General features: G+C 35.3%; 1 protein-coding gene across 2 annotated transcripts; it reads right to left on the bottom strand.

Moving 5' to 3' along the window:
* Positions 1-4,724: 4,724 nt before the first annotated feature.
* Positions 4,725-15,568, bottom strand: LOC103444340 (caffeic acid 3-O-methyltransferase-like). 2 transcript variants are annotated; one of them, NM_001328989.2, is made up of 4 exons: positions 15,063-15,554; positions 13,304-13,614; positions 13,064-13,128; positions 4,725-5,255 (listed from the first exon to the last, which is right to left on the bottom strand). In NM_001328989.2, exons 1-4 carry the CDS (start codon positions 15,479-15,481, stop codon positions 4,953-4,955), a joined length of 1,098 nt encoding a protein of 365 aa, NP_001315918.2. In that variant the 5' UTR covers positions 15,482-15,554; the 3' UTR covers positions 4,725-4,952. The 2 variants fall into 2 exon arrangements, with proteins under 2 accessions (NP_001315918.2, XP_008380838.1); XM_008382616.4 differs by lacking the exon at positions 4,725-5,255 and adding an exon at positions 12,405-12,939 and having other exon boundaries at positions 15,063-15,568.
* Between the last annotated feature and the right edge of the window lie 417 nt (positions 15,569-15,985).

Below are 15,985 nucleotides of genomic sequence, written 5' to 3'. Positions count from 1 at the left end.
CATTGCATCATTATCTATAATCTTTATTCTTCTCATGAGACCAATTTATATGAAATATGTTTACCATCACGTGATATTGTATAATTAATCAATTATATATATTAATAACTTACACTTACACATGTTATGTTTTATTTAAATAAAGTGTGACGATGACGGTGAATCTATTTCATGTAAGTCATTTCTTTCAATGTGACACAATACTTTTTATTTTTTATTTTAACATTTTATGATAAGGACATGTTTTAATTTTTGCTAAAATACATTCTATTATGTTTGCAACTTGCAAGCTGTATTGGAAAAAAATATAGGGCACGTTAAGAAGTATTTTTTAAAATGGCTGAATTTTTTTTTTTTATGAAAATGTTTTTAAAACTATCTAAGTAGATTCTAAAAAAACAATATTTGTCTTTTCTCATATGATGGCAACGACCTTCATAACCTTTGTCCAATCACAAACGTTATGTTTACTGTGAAGAAGCTCATAGCTAGAAGGAAAGGAAAACTGCCATGAGAAGAGGGCTCCTAAATTAGCTTGTCATCCTTCACAGCCAACAGCAGAGGAAGACGTAATACCTTATCCGCCGTTGAAGAAGAAAAAAGATCCATAAAATATTCCAGTAATATCCAACAGTGAGCTTGAATGACATTTGAAAATCAAGAAAGTACCCTAAAGTTACACAGAACTTTATGGATATGGACTAGGCAATGGCGACAGTACACGTGAAAGAACACCATGCAGAAATGGTGTTCGTGATCGCAATTTGCCGACCAAAAGAAAAGGTTACAATTTGTGGACAAAACAGCCTGTCGCACAACTATTTATTGACAATTTTTCAGAAGAAAGAAAAAGAAAAATATTTTCTTGGCCCACTGTCTGAGCTCTATAATATTCTCCATCTTTTTGGTAATTTGAACTGTAGTTTTTACATTCCTATCGATTAATAAGTAATTTAAAAAAAAATTAGGAAGAGAGCGACTACATTGGAGTGTAAATGGTATCAAATGATCTAATCGAAACCTGATGGTTGTGAGACAACGATGATCGGTTGATTTAATAATAATCGTTCTTTTTGCTAGACAAGGCATAGATTTGAATCTCACTGTTTATAATTTTTTTAGTAGACGATCTGTAAAAAAAAAAAAAAAAAAAAAATTAAAGTTCTCAAAGAGACTTGTGATATGCCCTGAACTTGGAATGGAGTAGCCTCCACTTCCCATGACTTTAGTCAATATGCTACCGTCAAAATATGTATGTGTATATGTATATGTATATGTACTATTGAAATTATATGTTTTTTTATTTCAAGGCCACAATCTGTGTTTATAATAATAATTAGTCAACTGTTGATAATTTTTACTGGATTTTCAAGACAAGATTGTGTTGAGAGGGAAAATCTACCAACATTGTGATCTTTGACTATTGAAAAAAAAAAAGGAGTGATAAAGATTGATTAATAGCTAATCTACTTGAAAACATGCTGAGAGTTTTCTTTTCCTTAATCGTCCTCCGGATATTATTTGTGATGTATTATTAAAGATTGTCACGCTTAAATATCAATAAAACAACTATCGTCTAGCTTATAAAAAAATAAAACCACTCGTCTTGTAGATACGAGTCACATTCATTAAGCTAGATTGCTCCAGAATCCAAATAAGAAAAACAAAAAACATTGGTGTTGCAGATACGGGTCACATTCATTTAGCTATCAACATTATAACACGAATTTGGATTCTCGCCGGATCCTCTTTGTGAGGATCCGGAGATCCGTGAATTATATATGTTCATCGTACATATCGTGCGGTCATAAATCATTTTAAATATTTTTATTTAAAATTAAATACAAACAATACCTGACAAAAATTGATTGCACAATGTACGATAAACGAATACGATTTACAGATCCCTAGGATCCTCGTCAAAAGGATCTGGAGAGGATCTTGTTGGTTATTATATAACTTTTGACACGTTTTTTTTTTTTTTTTTTTTTTTGTAGAACTCACTTCATAATATATTTTAATGATCATAACTTTCTATCTTTTAGATCTTCCTTTAAAGATTATATTTACTAAAAATCACCCCAATTTGAAACCATATGACTGTTGGATTAAAGGATTATGGCTTCTTTGCAGAACCGTATTTGTCTATTTTCTTTACAGATGAATGTCTTAGTGGTTTTAGAATTGTCTAATTTTTTGCAAGGATGATCTACGAATGATGTTCTAAAAGATAGATAATTCGAATCGTTAAAATACATTACGAAGGGGATGCACCAAATGGTATAACATAAATTGTCTACCGTAGATAAATGCGTGAATGAAAAAAAAATGTCTCTCGTGCGAGAGCACTTGTGAAGAGCAACAAACTAATAGGGAAAAGGATCCTCACCGGATTCTTTTTTCTGGGGATCCCGTGATCGTAACTGTTCATTATATATCGTGCGGTCAGTTTTCGTTAGATACTATTTATATTTAATTTTAAATTTTAAACGGAAAATGATTTCTGATCGCATGATATACAATGAACGATCATGATTACGGAATCTCCAAAAAAAGGATCTGGCGAGGATCGTTTTCGAACCAATAGAAATAGACAGAGAAAAAGATCAACACATATTGATATAATAATATGAGTACAAAAAGATGCCTAATTCACGGTTGACAATTCACACACACGCACCCTTCAATGAGGAACAACGTCAATGGGATTAACATATAATTAAACTTACTAATCCCTATTAGCATAAACACATGTCCGCCACATACTTGTCAACAACCATACGTTTAATTTATCCATTCATCAAGTCCCTTCTTGAAGTATGTATTAATTTTGGATGATGTTATCCACATACTTCTTTTTACCTCCTATATACCTTATGTTATTTTATGTTCTTCAATTCATTCGATCTGATTGACGGAAATTGAGAGAAGTATGTGGATAGTAAATGAGTTTGTGGATATCACTGCTCTAAACCATTTCGGCTTAAATTGTTAATGAAATTTTCATTTGATAAATGCAAAATCTCTTTCGCTTACCGTATTTGCGATAGTTGCGTTAAGTTATGGGTATGTTATTTGGACACACAAAAACTAATAGTATATGCATTTGTTAATACATTTTTGACTTTTGATACTTGTATAAGAAACTTTGATTGTAGTTTGGCTAGATAATTTAGCTTTCTGCATATCTCACGTGGCTTATATATGGTTTACAAGAGTGAGTTTGAAATAAGATCAAACTCTTCTAAAAAATAACTCATAAATTCAAAAATTCAAACCCCTAAGGTCTTTGAATGATTCAAACTGAGTAGAAGCATCAAGTGATAATGGACTGGATGTGATGAGAGAACTATTTGAAATTTGATTTGGCGGGCTTAGCCTATCAACTCGCGCATAATAATACAGCTCAACTCTATTAGAAAGTGTGTTAGCTAATGTTGCGTGTCCGATAGTTTTATTGTGAAGCCATTCATTGATCAAGTCACCTCCATTAACAATATTGGAACGCAGACAAAATCTTGTTGAAGGAGATGTGACCAATAAAATATATGTTACAATTGAGTGCACGTTAGCTGGCTATGCTTCTCTGTCTTTATCCATTTACATACTTATTCACACTAGTGACCGGAGCAATCTAGCGAAGGTCACAAACTTAATATGTTCTGTTGTACCAAAGTCCTTACTGATTTTGTGCATCAACATTTAACCAAATGCATCCAATAATAGAAAACTACGTAAATTTCCTAAGAGAGCTCTTGAACGGAAGAACAGACAAAGTATTGAGTTGATGATGGCTTTTATACCTACCCCAATGAATAGCTGCTAGAAGAAGTATCTCAGGAATAAGCAATGCCTATAATGGATTGCTCGAAAGTGCATATTCTTCGAATTCCTCATCGCAAGGACAACAGCAAAGAGCACCGATCTCTGCATTTTCACCAATATATACAAAATAGTCAACATTTGAGTTTATATTTTTTTTTCATTTTCTATTTCTTCATTTTCTTCTATATCACTTTCTATACTCATAGTTTAGTTTATATTAGACAGGATCGATCATCATATGCTCATATATATGCGTTTGTTTAATCAATAATGCTATTTAAAGGTACAAAACTAATCCCATTTCTGAGACACTCTAAAATAGCGGTGGACTCAACAAATACATGCAAAACATACATGTGCTAAAGAATCTATAACAATGCGATTAATTTTGGGAGTCTAAATAGTATAACTTGTTATTTATTTATTGCCTATCTGATTATGGCTTCTCATGGCAGGTAGGAATGCTTCTGTAATTTGGTTGATTTAATTTCTTGATCATAATACCAGTTTGAATGAACATCATGGATAATAATTTGATAGCTACGTCAAGAACATAATATGAATGTCATTTTATTATTCCCTTCTTGCCATTTCTCTGTTTTAGGAGAGTTCTTGTGTATGAGCGGTCATGTGTCGAAATCTATTGACGGGTAAGTTCGAGTGATAAGAAAATCCATGAGGTCCGATTTTGTGTTTGTGGCAATACAGACATGTAATTTGTCCGTTGTACACTAGATTCTCTCATTTTTTTAGACCCTATTGCATGGGAATGATTCCAAATTTATAACACACAAACATGTTAGAATAGAATTAATTAATCCAGAATTTTATTCGTAGTTGTCACATGTATTATAGGAATGTAATATTTAATTATAATTAGTGTAGGATCCTATTTCAATAGGGACTAATGTAACCTTGTATATATATATTGTAATATTTTTCACACAACAATACAAAGAGTCATAATTCTACATGTTATCGAAGCAACAAAATCACTTTCGTAGTATTTTTTTCTAACATATGAAAACCTACTTATCGTGTAACATCCACGTATGGATACACGATCACCATATAAAAAACCAAAGCAATATAAATGCAGATGGCAGCATACCAAAGGTAAATTATACTCAATTCTTCTTAAGAAATTCAATGGCATAGGTGTTGAAAGCAGAGCACACGACTCGAAAGCCTTGGAATCCAGATCCCTTAGCCAAGGCCTCGAACTCCTTCTCCGTCCTCTCTTTTCCGCCGGGGTTGTGAGCTAACATGATCGCGTCGATATGGACAACTCCCTTGGTGGCAAGGCTACTGTCCGGAGCTACCGGAAGAATGCACTCAGCAACAATTACCTTCCCATTGTCTGGGAGCGCAGAATAGCAGTTCTTCAAAAATTTCAAGCAATGCTCGTCACTCCAGTCGTGGCATATCCACTGTAAGATTTCATACAGGATTTGATATTAGTTCCAAATATGTTGAGCAACTAAGCTCCTATGAGAAATGAATATTAGCACTACAAAATAATCATCGGTTCTTTTTTGATAAATAATAACTCACCTTCATAAAAATTGCATCTCCCTTTGGAACACTCACAAACATGTCTCCTCCAACATGCTCCACACCTATATTCAACATCCATTGACCTGATATTCATTAGGAAAAATGATAAATAGTACCAATATTATTTTTATATGCAATAATGTTAGGGGAAGAGAAATTGAACTTGAGAGATCGAATGTAAAGGTGAATGCTTTTAAGTAATTGAACTACGAACATTATTAGAAATGAAGAACATACCAGGATATTGGGGAGCATCTTCGATGACATAAGGCAGGTCGAAGTTAATGCCCTTAATCGAAGGGTATTTAAAGACGATCATGTTAAGGACAATGCCGGTGCCACCACCAACATCAACGATGGATGTGAGGCCCTCAAAGCCATTGTAGTTCTCAAGAAGGTTCTTCATGGTAATGGTAGAGTGGTTAGCCATTCCCTTGTTGAATCTGGGGTCAGTGCCATGGTACTCAAAAGCAGTCATTCCGTAGGCCTTGTTGAATGGGATACCTCCTTCAAGGACTGCATCTTTCAAGTTGTACTTGCACAAACCCAAAACAAGCATGCATGACTCATCTGTGTTTAAAGCTTAATCTACAAGGAAAGGGATCCTCTTCAGATCTCTTCCACCAAGTTCATCCATCCGGACCCTTGAAATTTGATCCAACGGCTACAAATAAGAGAGCCCCTTCAAAAATTATAATAACTTTAATTGTTGAATCAAATTTCAATAGTCCAGATAGGTGGACTTAGTAGACTTGGTAGAAGGGATCCGGAGATAATCCATTTCCAATCTACAATACCAAAGTACAAGCAATCTTGTAAACTAGGCCAACCCACCTACCACGTGTTTCAAGGCCCGCGTAACTCACAATAATAAGATAATTTATGGGTTTGTTAAAACAACTCCCCCTTCTTTTATTGAATCCGGATCCTCTTTGTAGGAATCTCAAGGTCGGCCTTGAGGGTAGCCGAAGTAGGTGCCCGCCTAAGGCTTCCACTTTGGAGGGGCCCCAGATTTTTTAAAAATATATAAATAAAAATTTTACAATTAAAATTCAATAAAAATTTTAAAAAAATAATATCATAGGCTATTGAAAAAGAATTGGTTGAAAAATTAGATTATGTAAACTTAATTAGTACATATGACATATTTTGAGGAAGATTCCTTCCAAGGATTTGTGGGGGACGTCTCTAGCTTTCAAAAGAGACATTTTGGGACCAAATCGAAGTTGATTTGGTCGGTCAAAAGTCTGATTTTCTAATAAGTCTGAATTTAAGTTTACATAGAAACCTTTTATTTCAGTTTTATTATTTTATTATGTTTCCTAGTTTTATTCTAAGACTTTTTAGGGTTTTATTTTGTAGTAGTATAAATAAGACTTTTTAGCCGTTAGGGTTAGAAGGGAAGGAGAGGAGGAAACGCACGCATACTTTAGAGAGTTTTTCAAGTTTATTTTTTAGGTGTTTTCTATCCTTATTCTTAATAATATTTTGTTTTATGATTGTTAGTAGGTAGTTTCTTTTGCTAAAGGCGAAGCCACAAGCCTTAGCATGAATATGTGATTTTATTAATTAGCTTATGAATGAATGCATGTTTGCTTGAAATTATTAATCACCGGGTTTTTAGACAAATAATTTGATGCAATTTCTATTGGAACATCACCTTGAAATTGAGGAGGGCTTCTTGTGATTAGTAATTGTAAGTTCACTTAAGGCAAACATCACGTTTTTAAGGGTTGCATGATTTTTCAAAGGGTTTTCACAAAACTTAATGAGTCTTGCATGTTTATATTTGATATGAACATCATAGACGGGTTGCATGTTAGATATACGTTTTCGCTTGAACATCACGAGGAAAATATGCATTAGGAAAACCTAACCTTCAAAGCATGTATGTATAAATTCATAAGTAATTGGTAAAATTGCATAGGATTATTAAGGGGACGGCAGAATCCTAGGCTTTTACAATTTGATTTTCAAAACGTTGTTCTTTTGCTTTCTTTACTTTGTCAAATATTTAATTATTTTCATTTAAATTCGTTTTTATTATTTTAAATTCCAAAATCAACAGTTTCAAAACTTTGTTCTAAATAATTAGCTAAAAATTAGTTTAAATACAAATTATTCATTCAATTCCTGTGGAAAATGATATTGCTTGAGTTGCTATTCTACGACAATCTTGTTGTCACAACCCATCCCGAAAATGTACATTATTTTGTTATCGCGGATGTGAAAAGACTAAAATGCCCTTGAGCGTTTATGGCATTGTGAGTCGTATGTGACAGTTTTAGAAATGGACCAATGTGGTTATTTTCCTAAGTTTTTGGGGCCAATGAGAACTTAACCTTAGTTAGTTGTGATTGGTGTGTAGGTTGGACCACACACACATATCCACATCACCTCAATTCTCTCTCTCATTCCCGTGCACTCTCTCTCTCTTGGACTCACTCTCTTTTCCCTCTCCTCCGTACGGACAAGGTCAAACCAAGCCAAATCTTCACTGATCGAGGAAGAAAATGGCACCATTGTGTTTGTGAGGATCATATGAGTTCAAGGGTACCCATTTCAGGTAAGAACTCGTTCAATATCACGTTGAAAATTCAAGCTCCAAGTTGAGCACTATTCATGAACTTTTAAATGGTTGTGTTTTAGGACAATCCAAGCTTATAGCGAGCTTAGTGAGGTCACAAGGAAGCTCGGAGTGCTTCGTTTGAAGCTTTTGGACGTCGGGATCACGAGGTTCGAAAGTGGCCGGTTTTGACGAGATTTTTCAGAGGTGTTTCCGAAGGATTTAAGGCTCCAAAGAAGTATAACCTTCTTCCTCTTGAAATTTGTGACATTTGGGTGAAAATTTCGTAGAAAATGGTTGAGAAATGAAGGAGAATAGTGGGTTTGAAGGTCTGCCCAGAATCTGGTGCCGGTGAACAGTTCTGGTGTCTGGAGGTTGAAGATGATGCGCGTAGGGGGCGCGTGGGGCGCGTGAGCCACCTAAAAATTTATCTAAAAATATCACGATGTTCGTGAGGTTGTATAGATCACTGTGGTATATTCATATACCCATTTTGAGCAATGTATGAGAAGTTATTAGCTAGTTTTGTATATGTGCTTTAAAATAACGTTTTATAGTTAATTTGCATATAGGTGAGGCTTATCCCGAGGACGAGCGTATCCACGGGCGACTCGGGGGTTACAACCCTTCAACATATCAGTGAGTGGGCTTTTGCTTTCAGTATATAATTATATACTTGATATATTTCCCAGAAATGTGTTTTAAATGAAAATATGCTTTGAAATAATATGTCAAATGCCTTTATATTCTAAATATGCATTTCATGGTTGTATATATTTATATATATATATATATATATAAATGTGGTGTTGTGGAGGCACATGTAAGTTCAAGTAAGTTATGTTTGATTAGGTGAACTACGAACGGCTTGATCCCTGTTTAGGGTACGTAGGCAGTCTAACGAGATGTTAGATGTAGCTATTCAATAAATGAGATGAACATGTTGATTTTCTATATGAGTTATGATTGAAAACAATGAGCTCATAAACCTGCACCCCGGGTGATTGCGATTTAGCCAGAGAGAGTTGGCACATGCCTGTATATTATGTCACCTCTCGCACCATATGCTCACATTGGATCCAATTTAGGTACACAGTCTTGTCATACAGACCACTATAAGTGGTTCCGACTCGTAGGTGACTAACTATTTATCGCACAGCTAGCATGAGGGCGTATCATTGAGCATAATTATATTTCACCCAACTTTGTCGTACAGAACATTTTCAGTGGTTCCAACTTATGTGCAGTATATTGCCGTATAGGTCATAGTAGTGACTCCGGCTAGATTGAGTTTGAGCTATGAATTCAGCCGTACAGACTACCACATGGGTTCCAGCTAACATATCATATTCTATGAATTTATTCTTACCTGAATTGCTTACTCTGTTATATATTAACATGGTATATATTTGAATATGATTATGTGAAGCATGAATTGAATTGTTATGATTTCATATATATTTATATATTATGCATATGCTTATATTCTGATTCTGGGAAAAATTATACATGTTTTACAGCGAGGGGTTAGATATGTTGATAAAGAAAACGATTTTGTAAAACATTTGTTTTTACCCACTCACGTTTTCTGTTTTGCGCCCTTTCAGGTTTTAAGTAAGTCGCTGTTGGTGGCTCAAGGACGTTGGTTGTTCTGACTATTCTATATTATAGTAGGACATTCCTTGTACTGTGTAACTAGTACTTGTCCTACTGGACTGCACCTAGACTTATTATGCTCTGATTAGGAGAGTTTACGGTTGTAACTAACTCCTATCACTCCCTGCTAGTAGTGCACTATATTAATATGGTTTTTAATTATTCGTATGTTTGCTATCTTTATCGCTTCCGTACTATGCACATGACTACGTCACTCTCACGTAACGGCCAGCATGCCTTGGCCTCGGTTGGGGCGTGTCACTTGTACTCTTGCAATTATTTTTTAAGTGTTTTTATCCCTACTTTTGTAGGTGATAAAAATCCTATCAAAAATCATAAATTTTCTCTCAGAAATTCAAGAAACGAAGATTCTCTGTCTGTTTTTATCTATTGTGGAGACCCAATCTGACTTGTGTGTTCTTCCAGGTCGATCTCGGCCGAGGGTTTTAGACCTCTTTATTTTTCCAGATTTTCGGATTATTCCCTCATAATTAGGGAATTAAATTGTTCCTATTATTCGGTAAAATCTAAAACGACTTGCAGCTTTGATTTGGCCTTTGCATGTTTGTGGTATTTGAAATTATGGTTTTTTTGGGGGATTGGATTTTGGGATTTAAGTTGAATTCGTATGGGTATTTTTTCAGAAATTTTTGTTGTTTCTGTGTTGGAATTAAAAGAACTATGCATGTTGGATTTTTACATAAGCGTGTCTCAGCTGTTGTTTTCGTTTTTTTGTGTGATTTTTATGTGGTGTTTATATGTGCAGGCGCTTGAGTTAGTATTTTGTGTTTTTATTTTTGTCCCAGCTGCTGAACTTCATTTTCAATTTCGTTTAATTTATGGATTATCAGATGTTGTGGTTTGGCATGCATTGTAATATGATTCGAACGAGTCTTATTAATTTTAATTTTTCATGATTCCGGTAGCAATTTGCATCGCTGCAGTTTTCTGGGTCTCTTGGACCGTAGTCAGAGAGGAAAAGAACTAGAAATAGCAAAAGAAATCAGGGGATACAAGAAGATCATACTTCTGACATTGCAAATGGAATAGAAATGTTTAATGAAAATGTTTGTAGTCATTCGTTTCTTCTCAGCTATCAATTTCTTGCTTGGAGTTTCCGTTTTTTTTGCACACAATGCCAAAAAGAACTAGGAATAACAAAAACAATTAGATCGTATAAGATTATATTTGTGTCATTCCCTGCAGCGGAGCGCGGACGTTTTTGCTAGTGTTATACTCAATTAGTCAATGGGTTATTTTTTTTTTATGATTTTACTGGCTTTTAATTTTGTTTCTTATTGTGTTCTAAGCTGAACAAATATAATGACAACATGAATAACGGGAAAGCCTATAACATAATACCAGTTTGAATGAACATCATGGATAATAATTTGATAGGTACGTCATGAAAATAATATGAATGTCATTTTATTATTCCCTTCTTGCCATTTTTTCTGTTTTAGGAGAGTTCTTGTGTATGAGCGGTCGTGTTTGCACCCAAAATGTGCCCATTTTTACTTATTTGGGCCATTGGGGTAAAATATGGTATTTGAAGGATTAATATGCAAGAAAGCTAACTTGGAAAGATATTTGGCTGCAAGTGGATGGTTTGGCACTATAATATTGTTTTTCCCATTTGTTTGGGTGGTGGAGCTTTGTCAAGAGAGTTGTTTAATCAAGATAAGTGCATGCTTTTTCATGCAAGTGGATGGAAATATACCATGCATGCTTTCGGGCAAGAATGTGTAGTGAAAGAAGCTAGTTTGCTTTTTTTAATTATTTTATTGCAAGTGGGAAAAGGCATGTGGTGGAGATGCAATTTGCTTCTGTTTTAATTGTTAGTTTATTACAAGTGGGGAGACATGTGCTAAAAACATGTGGTGGAGATGCAAGTTTCCCTTTTAATATTGTTTCTACATGCAAGTTGGCAAATGCAATGCAAGCTGCCCAAGCTTCTTTCGGGCAAGTACAAAGATCTCAACAAGGGGGCTCTTCCAGACCTCTATATAAAGAAGCAGATGGAGAAGGATTATGGACACTCAATCAAACAAACAAATACAAGCACAAACTCTGCTCAAACTAGATTTGCCTTCACACGAAGCTGTAGTCAGCCCCCCAAACCTTCATCATTTTCAGGATCAGCCCTCACAAAAGCCATCTTTTGTCTAGTTTATTAGTTGTGCTGCTCACTTGTAGTATCGATCTCCTTTATAGTTTTCATGTACAAAAGCCATCTTTTGTCTAGTTTATTAGCTCTGCTGCTCACTTGTAGTATCGATCTCCTTTATAGTTTTCATGTACAACTCATTTTCAGTCATTTAAATTACAAGCAATCTGCAATATTAGTCACTTTCCTCTATCATTTACATTTCCGAGCAACCTTATCATTTACATATTGTTCTATCTCTCCATATAAGTAAAGTCCTTATTTTTAAGGCAAAGAAAGAACCTTGATTTGAGCAACTCCCACTCAAATGGCACAATCTCTTGATTTGAAGTCAAAAGGCGCAACCTCAATCATTCAAATCCCGTCTACTAGCGGCATCTAGTAGTGGCACGCCCGCACCTATCAATCTCGTATGTGAAGTAAATCCCCGGCTTGCCCGCGAGGCCCATGGCGGATTTAGGCACCAAACAGGTCGTATGTCGAAATCAATTGACGGGTAAGTTAAGGTGATAAGAAAATCCATGAGGTTTTGATTTTGTGTTTGTGGCAATATAGACATGTAATTTGTCCGTCGTAGTTGTCACATGTATTATAGGAATGTAATATTTAATTGTAATTAGTGTAACATTCCTATTTCAATAGGGACTAATGTAACCTTGTATGTATATTGTAATATTTTTCACATAACAATACAAAGAGTCATAATTCTACATGTTATCAAAGCAACAAAATCACTTTCTTATTATTTTTTTCTAACATATGAAAACCTACTTATGTGTAAAGTCCACGTACGGATACACGATCACCATATAAAAAACCAAAGCAATATAAATGCAGATGGCAGCATACCAAGGGCAAATTATACTCAATTCTTCTTAAGAAATTCAATGGCATAGGTGTTGAAAGCAGAGCACACGACTCGAAAGCCTTGGAATCCAGATCCCTTAGCCAAGGCCTCGAACTCCTTCTCCGTCCTCTCTTTTCCGCCGGGGTTGTGAGCTAACATGATCGCGTCGCTATGGACAACTTCCTTGGTGGCAAGGCTACCGTCCGGAGCTACCGGAAGAATGTACTCAGCAACAATTACCTTCCCATTGTCTGGGAGCGCAGCATAGCAGTTCTTCAAAAATTTCAAGCAATGCTCGTCGGTCCAGTCGTGGCATATCCACTGTAAGATTGCATACAGGATTTGATATTAGTTCCAAATATATTGAGCAACTAAGCTCCTATGAGAAATGAATATTAGCACTACAAAATAATCATTGGTTCTTTTTTGATAAATAATAACTCACCTTCATGAAAATTGCATCTCCCTTTGGAACACTTACAAACATGTCTCCTCCAACATGCTCCACACCTATATTCAACATCCATTGACCTCATATTCATTAGGAAAAATGATAAATAGTACAAATATTATTTTTATATGCAATAATATTTGGGGAAGAGAAATTGAACTTGAGAGATCGAATGTAAAGATGAATGCTTTTAAGTAATTGAACTATGAACATTATCAGAAATGAAGAACATACCAGGATATTGGGGAGCATCTTCGATGACATGAGGCAAGTCGAAGTTAATGCCCTTAATCGAAGGGTATTTAGAGACGATCATGTTAAGGACAGCGCCGGTGCCACCACCAACATCAACGATGGATGTGAGGCCCTCAAAGCCATTGTAGTTCTCAAGAAGTTTCTTCATGGTAATGGTAGAGTTGTCAGCCATTCCCTTGTTGAATACCTTGTTGAATCTGGGTTCAGTGCCATGGTACTCAAAAGCAGTCATTCCATAGGCCTTGTTGAATGGGATACCTCCTTCAAGGACTGCATCTTTCAAGTGGTACCTGCACAAACCCAAAACAAGCATGCATGACTCATTTGTGTTTAAAGCTTAATCTACAATACCAAAGTACAAGCAATCTTGTAAACTAGGCCAACCCAACTACCACGTGTTTCAAGGCCCGCATAACTCACAATAATAAAATAATTTATGGGTTTGTAAAAACAACTCTCAGTTCTTTTATTGAATCCGGATCTTCTTTGTGAAAATCCTAAAGATTCGTAAATTGTGTTCGTTCATTGTACATCGTGCGGTCATAAATTATTTTAATTTTTTTATTTAAAATTAAACACAACAGTACTTGACGAAATCTGACCGCACGATACATGATGAATGGACACGATTCACAGATCCCTAGAATCCTCACAAATATAATCCGAAAAGGATCCTATTGGTCTTTTATTGACATGGATTACGTCAGTCAGTTAGTAAAATAGTATCCTCTTAGGTTCAAGTACAAATTATCATTTCTGTGGTTTTGATAAAAATGAAGGAGAAAGTTAATTTAAATTTCACCTCTAGCTAATTGACGGAACTTACGCTCTATATAGAAGAATAAAATAGTTAAAACATACCGTTGTCTTAAGGAAAAAGATTGATAAGAAATAAATGTGTAATATCGAAACACTATGGTGTGGTTGGCGAAGTGGTGGTACCAACTTTTCACTCCTAATTTGATTAAGTGGTAATCGTAAAACAAGTAACCAGTCATCATATAGCGTAATACTAGGAAAATTAAATTTATAATTAAAATTTACAAAATAATTGATATAAAAGTTGATGATTGAATTATTACTTAGACGTTGATAAACGTGCTTATTTTTTAGGGAACTTTAACAAAAAGCTCCTGATACAGTTCACTTTAATGAAAAACCACATTTTTACACTAAAAAGTCAATTCTAGTACTATTCACTTTACCCTTTATTTTGACATTTTCGTTAAAACTCAAAGTTTTCAAGCCCCTTTCATTAGTTTTCCCTATTTTTATTGGTGATATATAATTTAGCTTGTAAATTTTGTTTAAAAATTTGGTTTCTTTATAAGGAACTTTAACGAAAAACTCCTGATATTGTTCACTTTAACGAAAAACCACATTTTTACACTAAAAAGTCAATTCTGATACTATTCACTTTACCTTTTATTTTATCCTTATGGTTAAAATTCAAAATTTTCCAGGATTTTTTATTAGTTTTGCTTTCTTTATAACTCTGACAAGAAGTCAATTTGGAATCATGTCCGTCCCCAACCGCCTAATGGGCCAAAAGTAATATGAACAACGAAGAACACGTTAGGAAAAAATAGAGAACAAACACACATTAAAGCCATTACTCACAGTTAGTACGTAACATTTTATGAATATTGTATTATGATCAACCTATTTGAACCCCATTAATTAATGTTTGTTAACGATCAAATTAAGATGATAAATAAAGAAGAAGAATGGTAATTACCAGCTCTCCATAAGGACCTTGTCCTGAATCAGGAGGCAGAGAGAACCAATGGAAGCACCATCCTCGTTCTTTGTCAAGAACTTGCAGACGGGGCCGAGGCCGTACAGCCGCTCGACTTTGCCGTCGGGAAGTGTGCGGAGGGAGTAAGTGAGGATGGAGTAGCTGGCCAGGAGGCGCAGCATGCGGTCCAGCATGACGGGGGAGTCAGGGTTCTTGGTCGGCAGCTGCGAAGATAAGTCAGCCGGAGAAACAAAAGCGCCAGGCCCGGCTTTTGCCATGATCTCGAGGAGGTCGAGCTCGATGGCTGCCTTGAGCACCATGTGGAGGATGGAGCCGGTGGCTAGCTGCATGGCGAAGAGGTTGGCTTCTTCGTCGGAGACTTGGGTTGGAGTCATCTGAGTCTCTGGGGTCGAACCCATTTTTTGGATTTGGTGTTGTTGATGTTGTTGGTGTTGGTGGGGGGAGAGAGGGAGAGAGAGAGAAGGAGGAGGACTGAGAGTGGAAGAGATGGTGTGTGCTAAGTGGTATATGTAGGGGTTTTTCAACTTTACCTTGAAGAAGATTAAAATTTAATAAAAAAAAAAATGTGTGCTTAGTTCAAATTCATATTTTAATCATTTAATGTGTGTTTAATTCAAATTCATATTATAAAATAAAAATAGATATTTTATTTAGGGGTGTGTTATCCACACACCCTTTTTTACTTCTCACACACCCCTTGTTAATTTCTACCATTTGATCTTCTTCAATTCACACTATCCAAAGGCCAAAACTTAAAAGGGTGTGTGAGAAGTAAAAAGGGGTGTGTGGATATCACACCCCTTTTATTTAATGTCATTACATTAAATTTAAAATTTATTATTATACACATTTTAATTCATTAATTTTATTTAACTTCCACAATTAGTGTACCTAAACGTACC

The sequence above is a fragment of the Malus domestica genome, chromosome 01 (genome assembly GCF_042453785.1).
Source record: "Malus domestica chromosome 01, GDT2T_hap1".
NCBI lineage: Eukaryota > Viridiplantae > Streptophyta > Magnoliopsida > Rosales > Rosaceae > Malus > Malus domestica.
Note: the sequence above shows the minus strand (reverse complement) of the source record. Positions and strands in the feature narration are given on the sequence as shown.

Bases quoted from the DNA above. Each gene is read 5' to 3' on its own strand.
- LOC103444340 (XM_008382616.4), bottom strand. From the start codon at position 15,481: ATGGGTTCGACCCCAGAGACTCAGATGACTCCAACCCAAGTCTCCGAC. The intron at 13,615-15,062 runs GTAATTACCATT...GGGTTTGTGCAG, and splicing joins AAGGTCCTTATGGAGAGCTG to GTACCACTTGAAAGATGCAG. The intron at 12,940-13,063 runs GTGAGTTATTAT...GCAATCTTACAG, and splicing joins GAGATGCAATTTTCATGAAG to TGGATATGCCACGACTGGAC.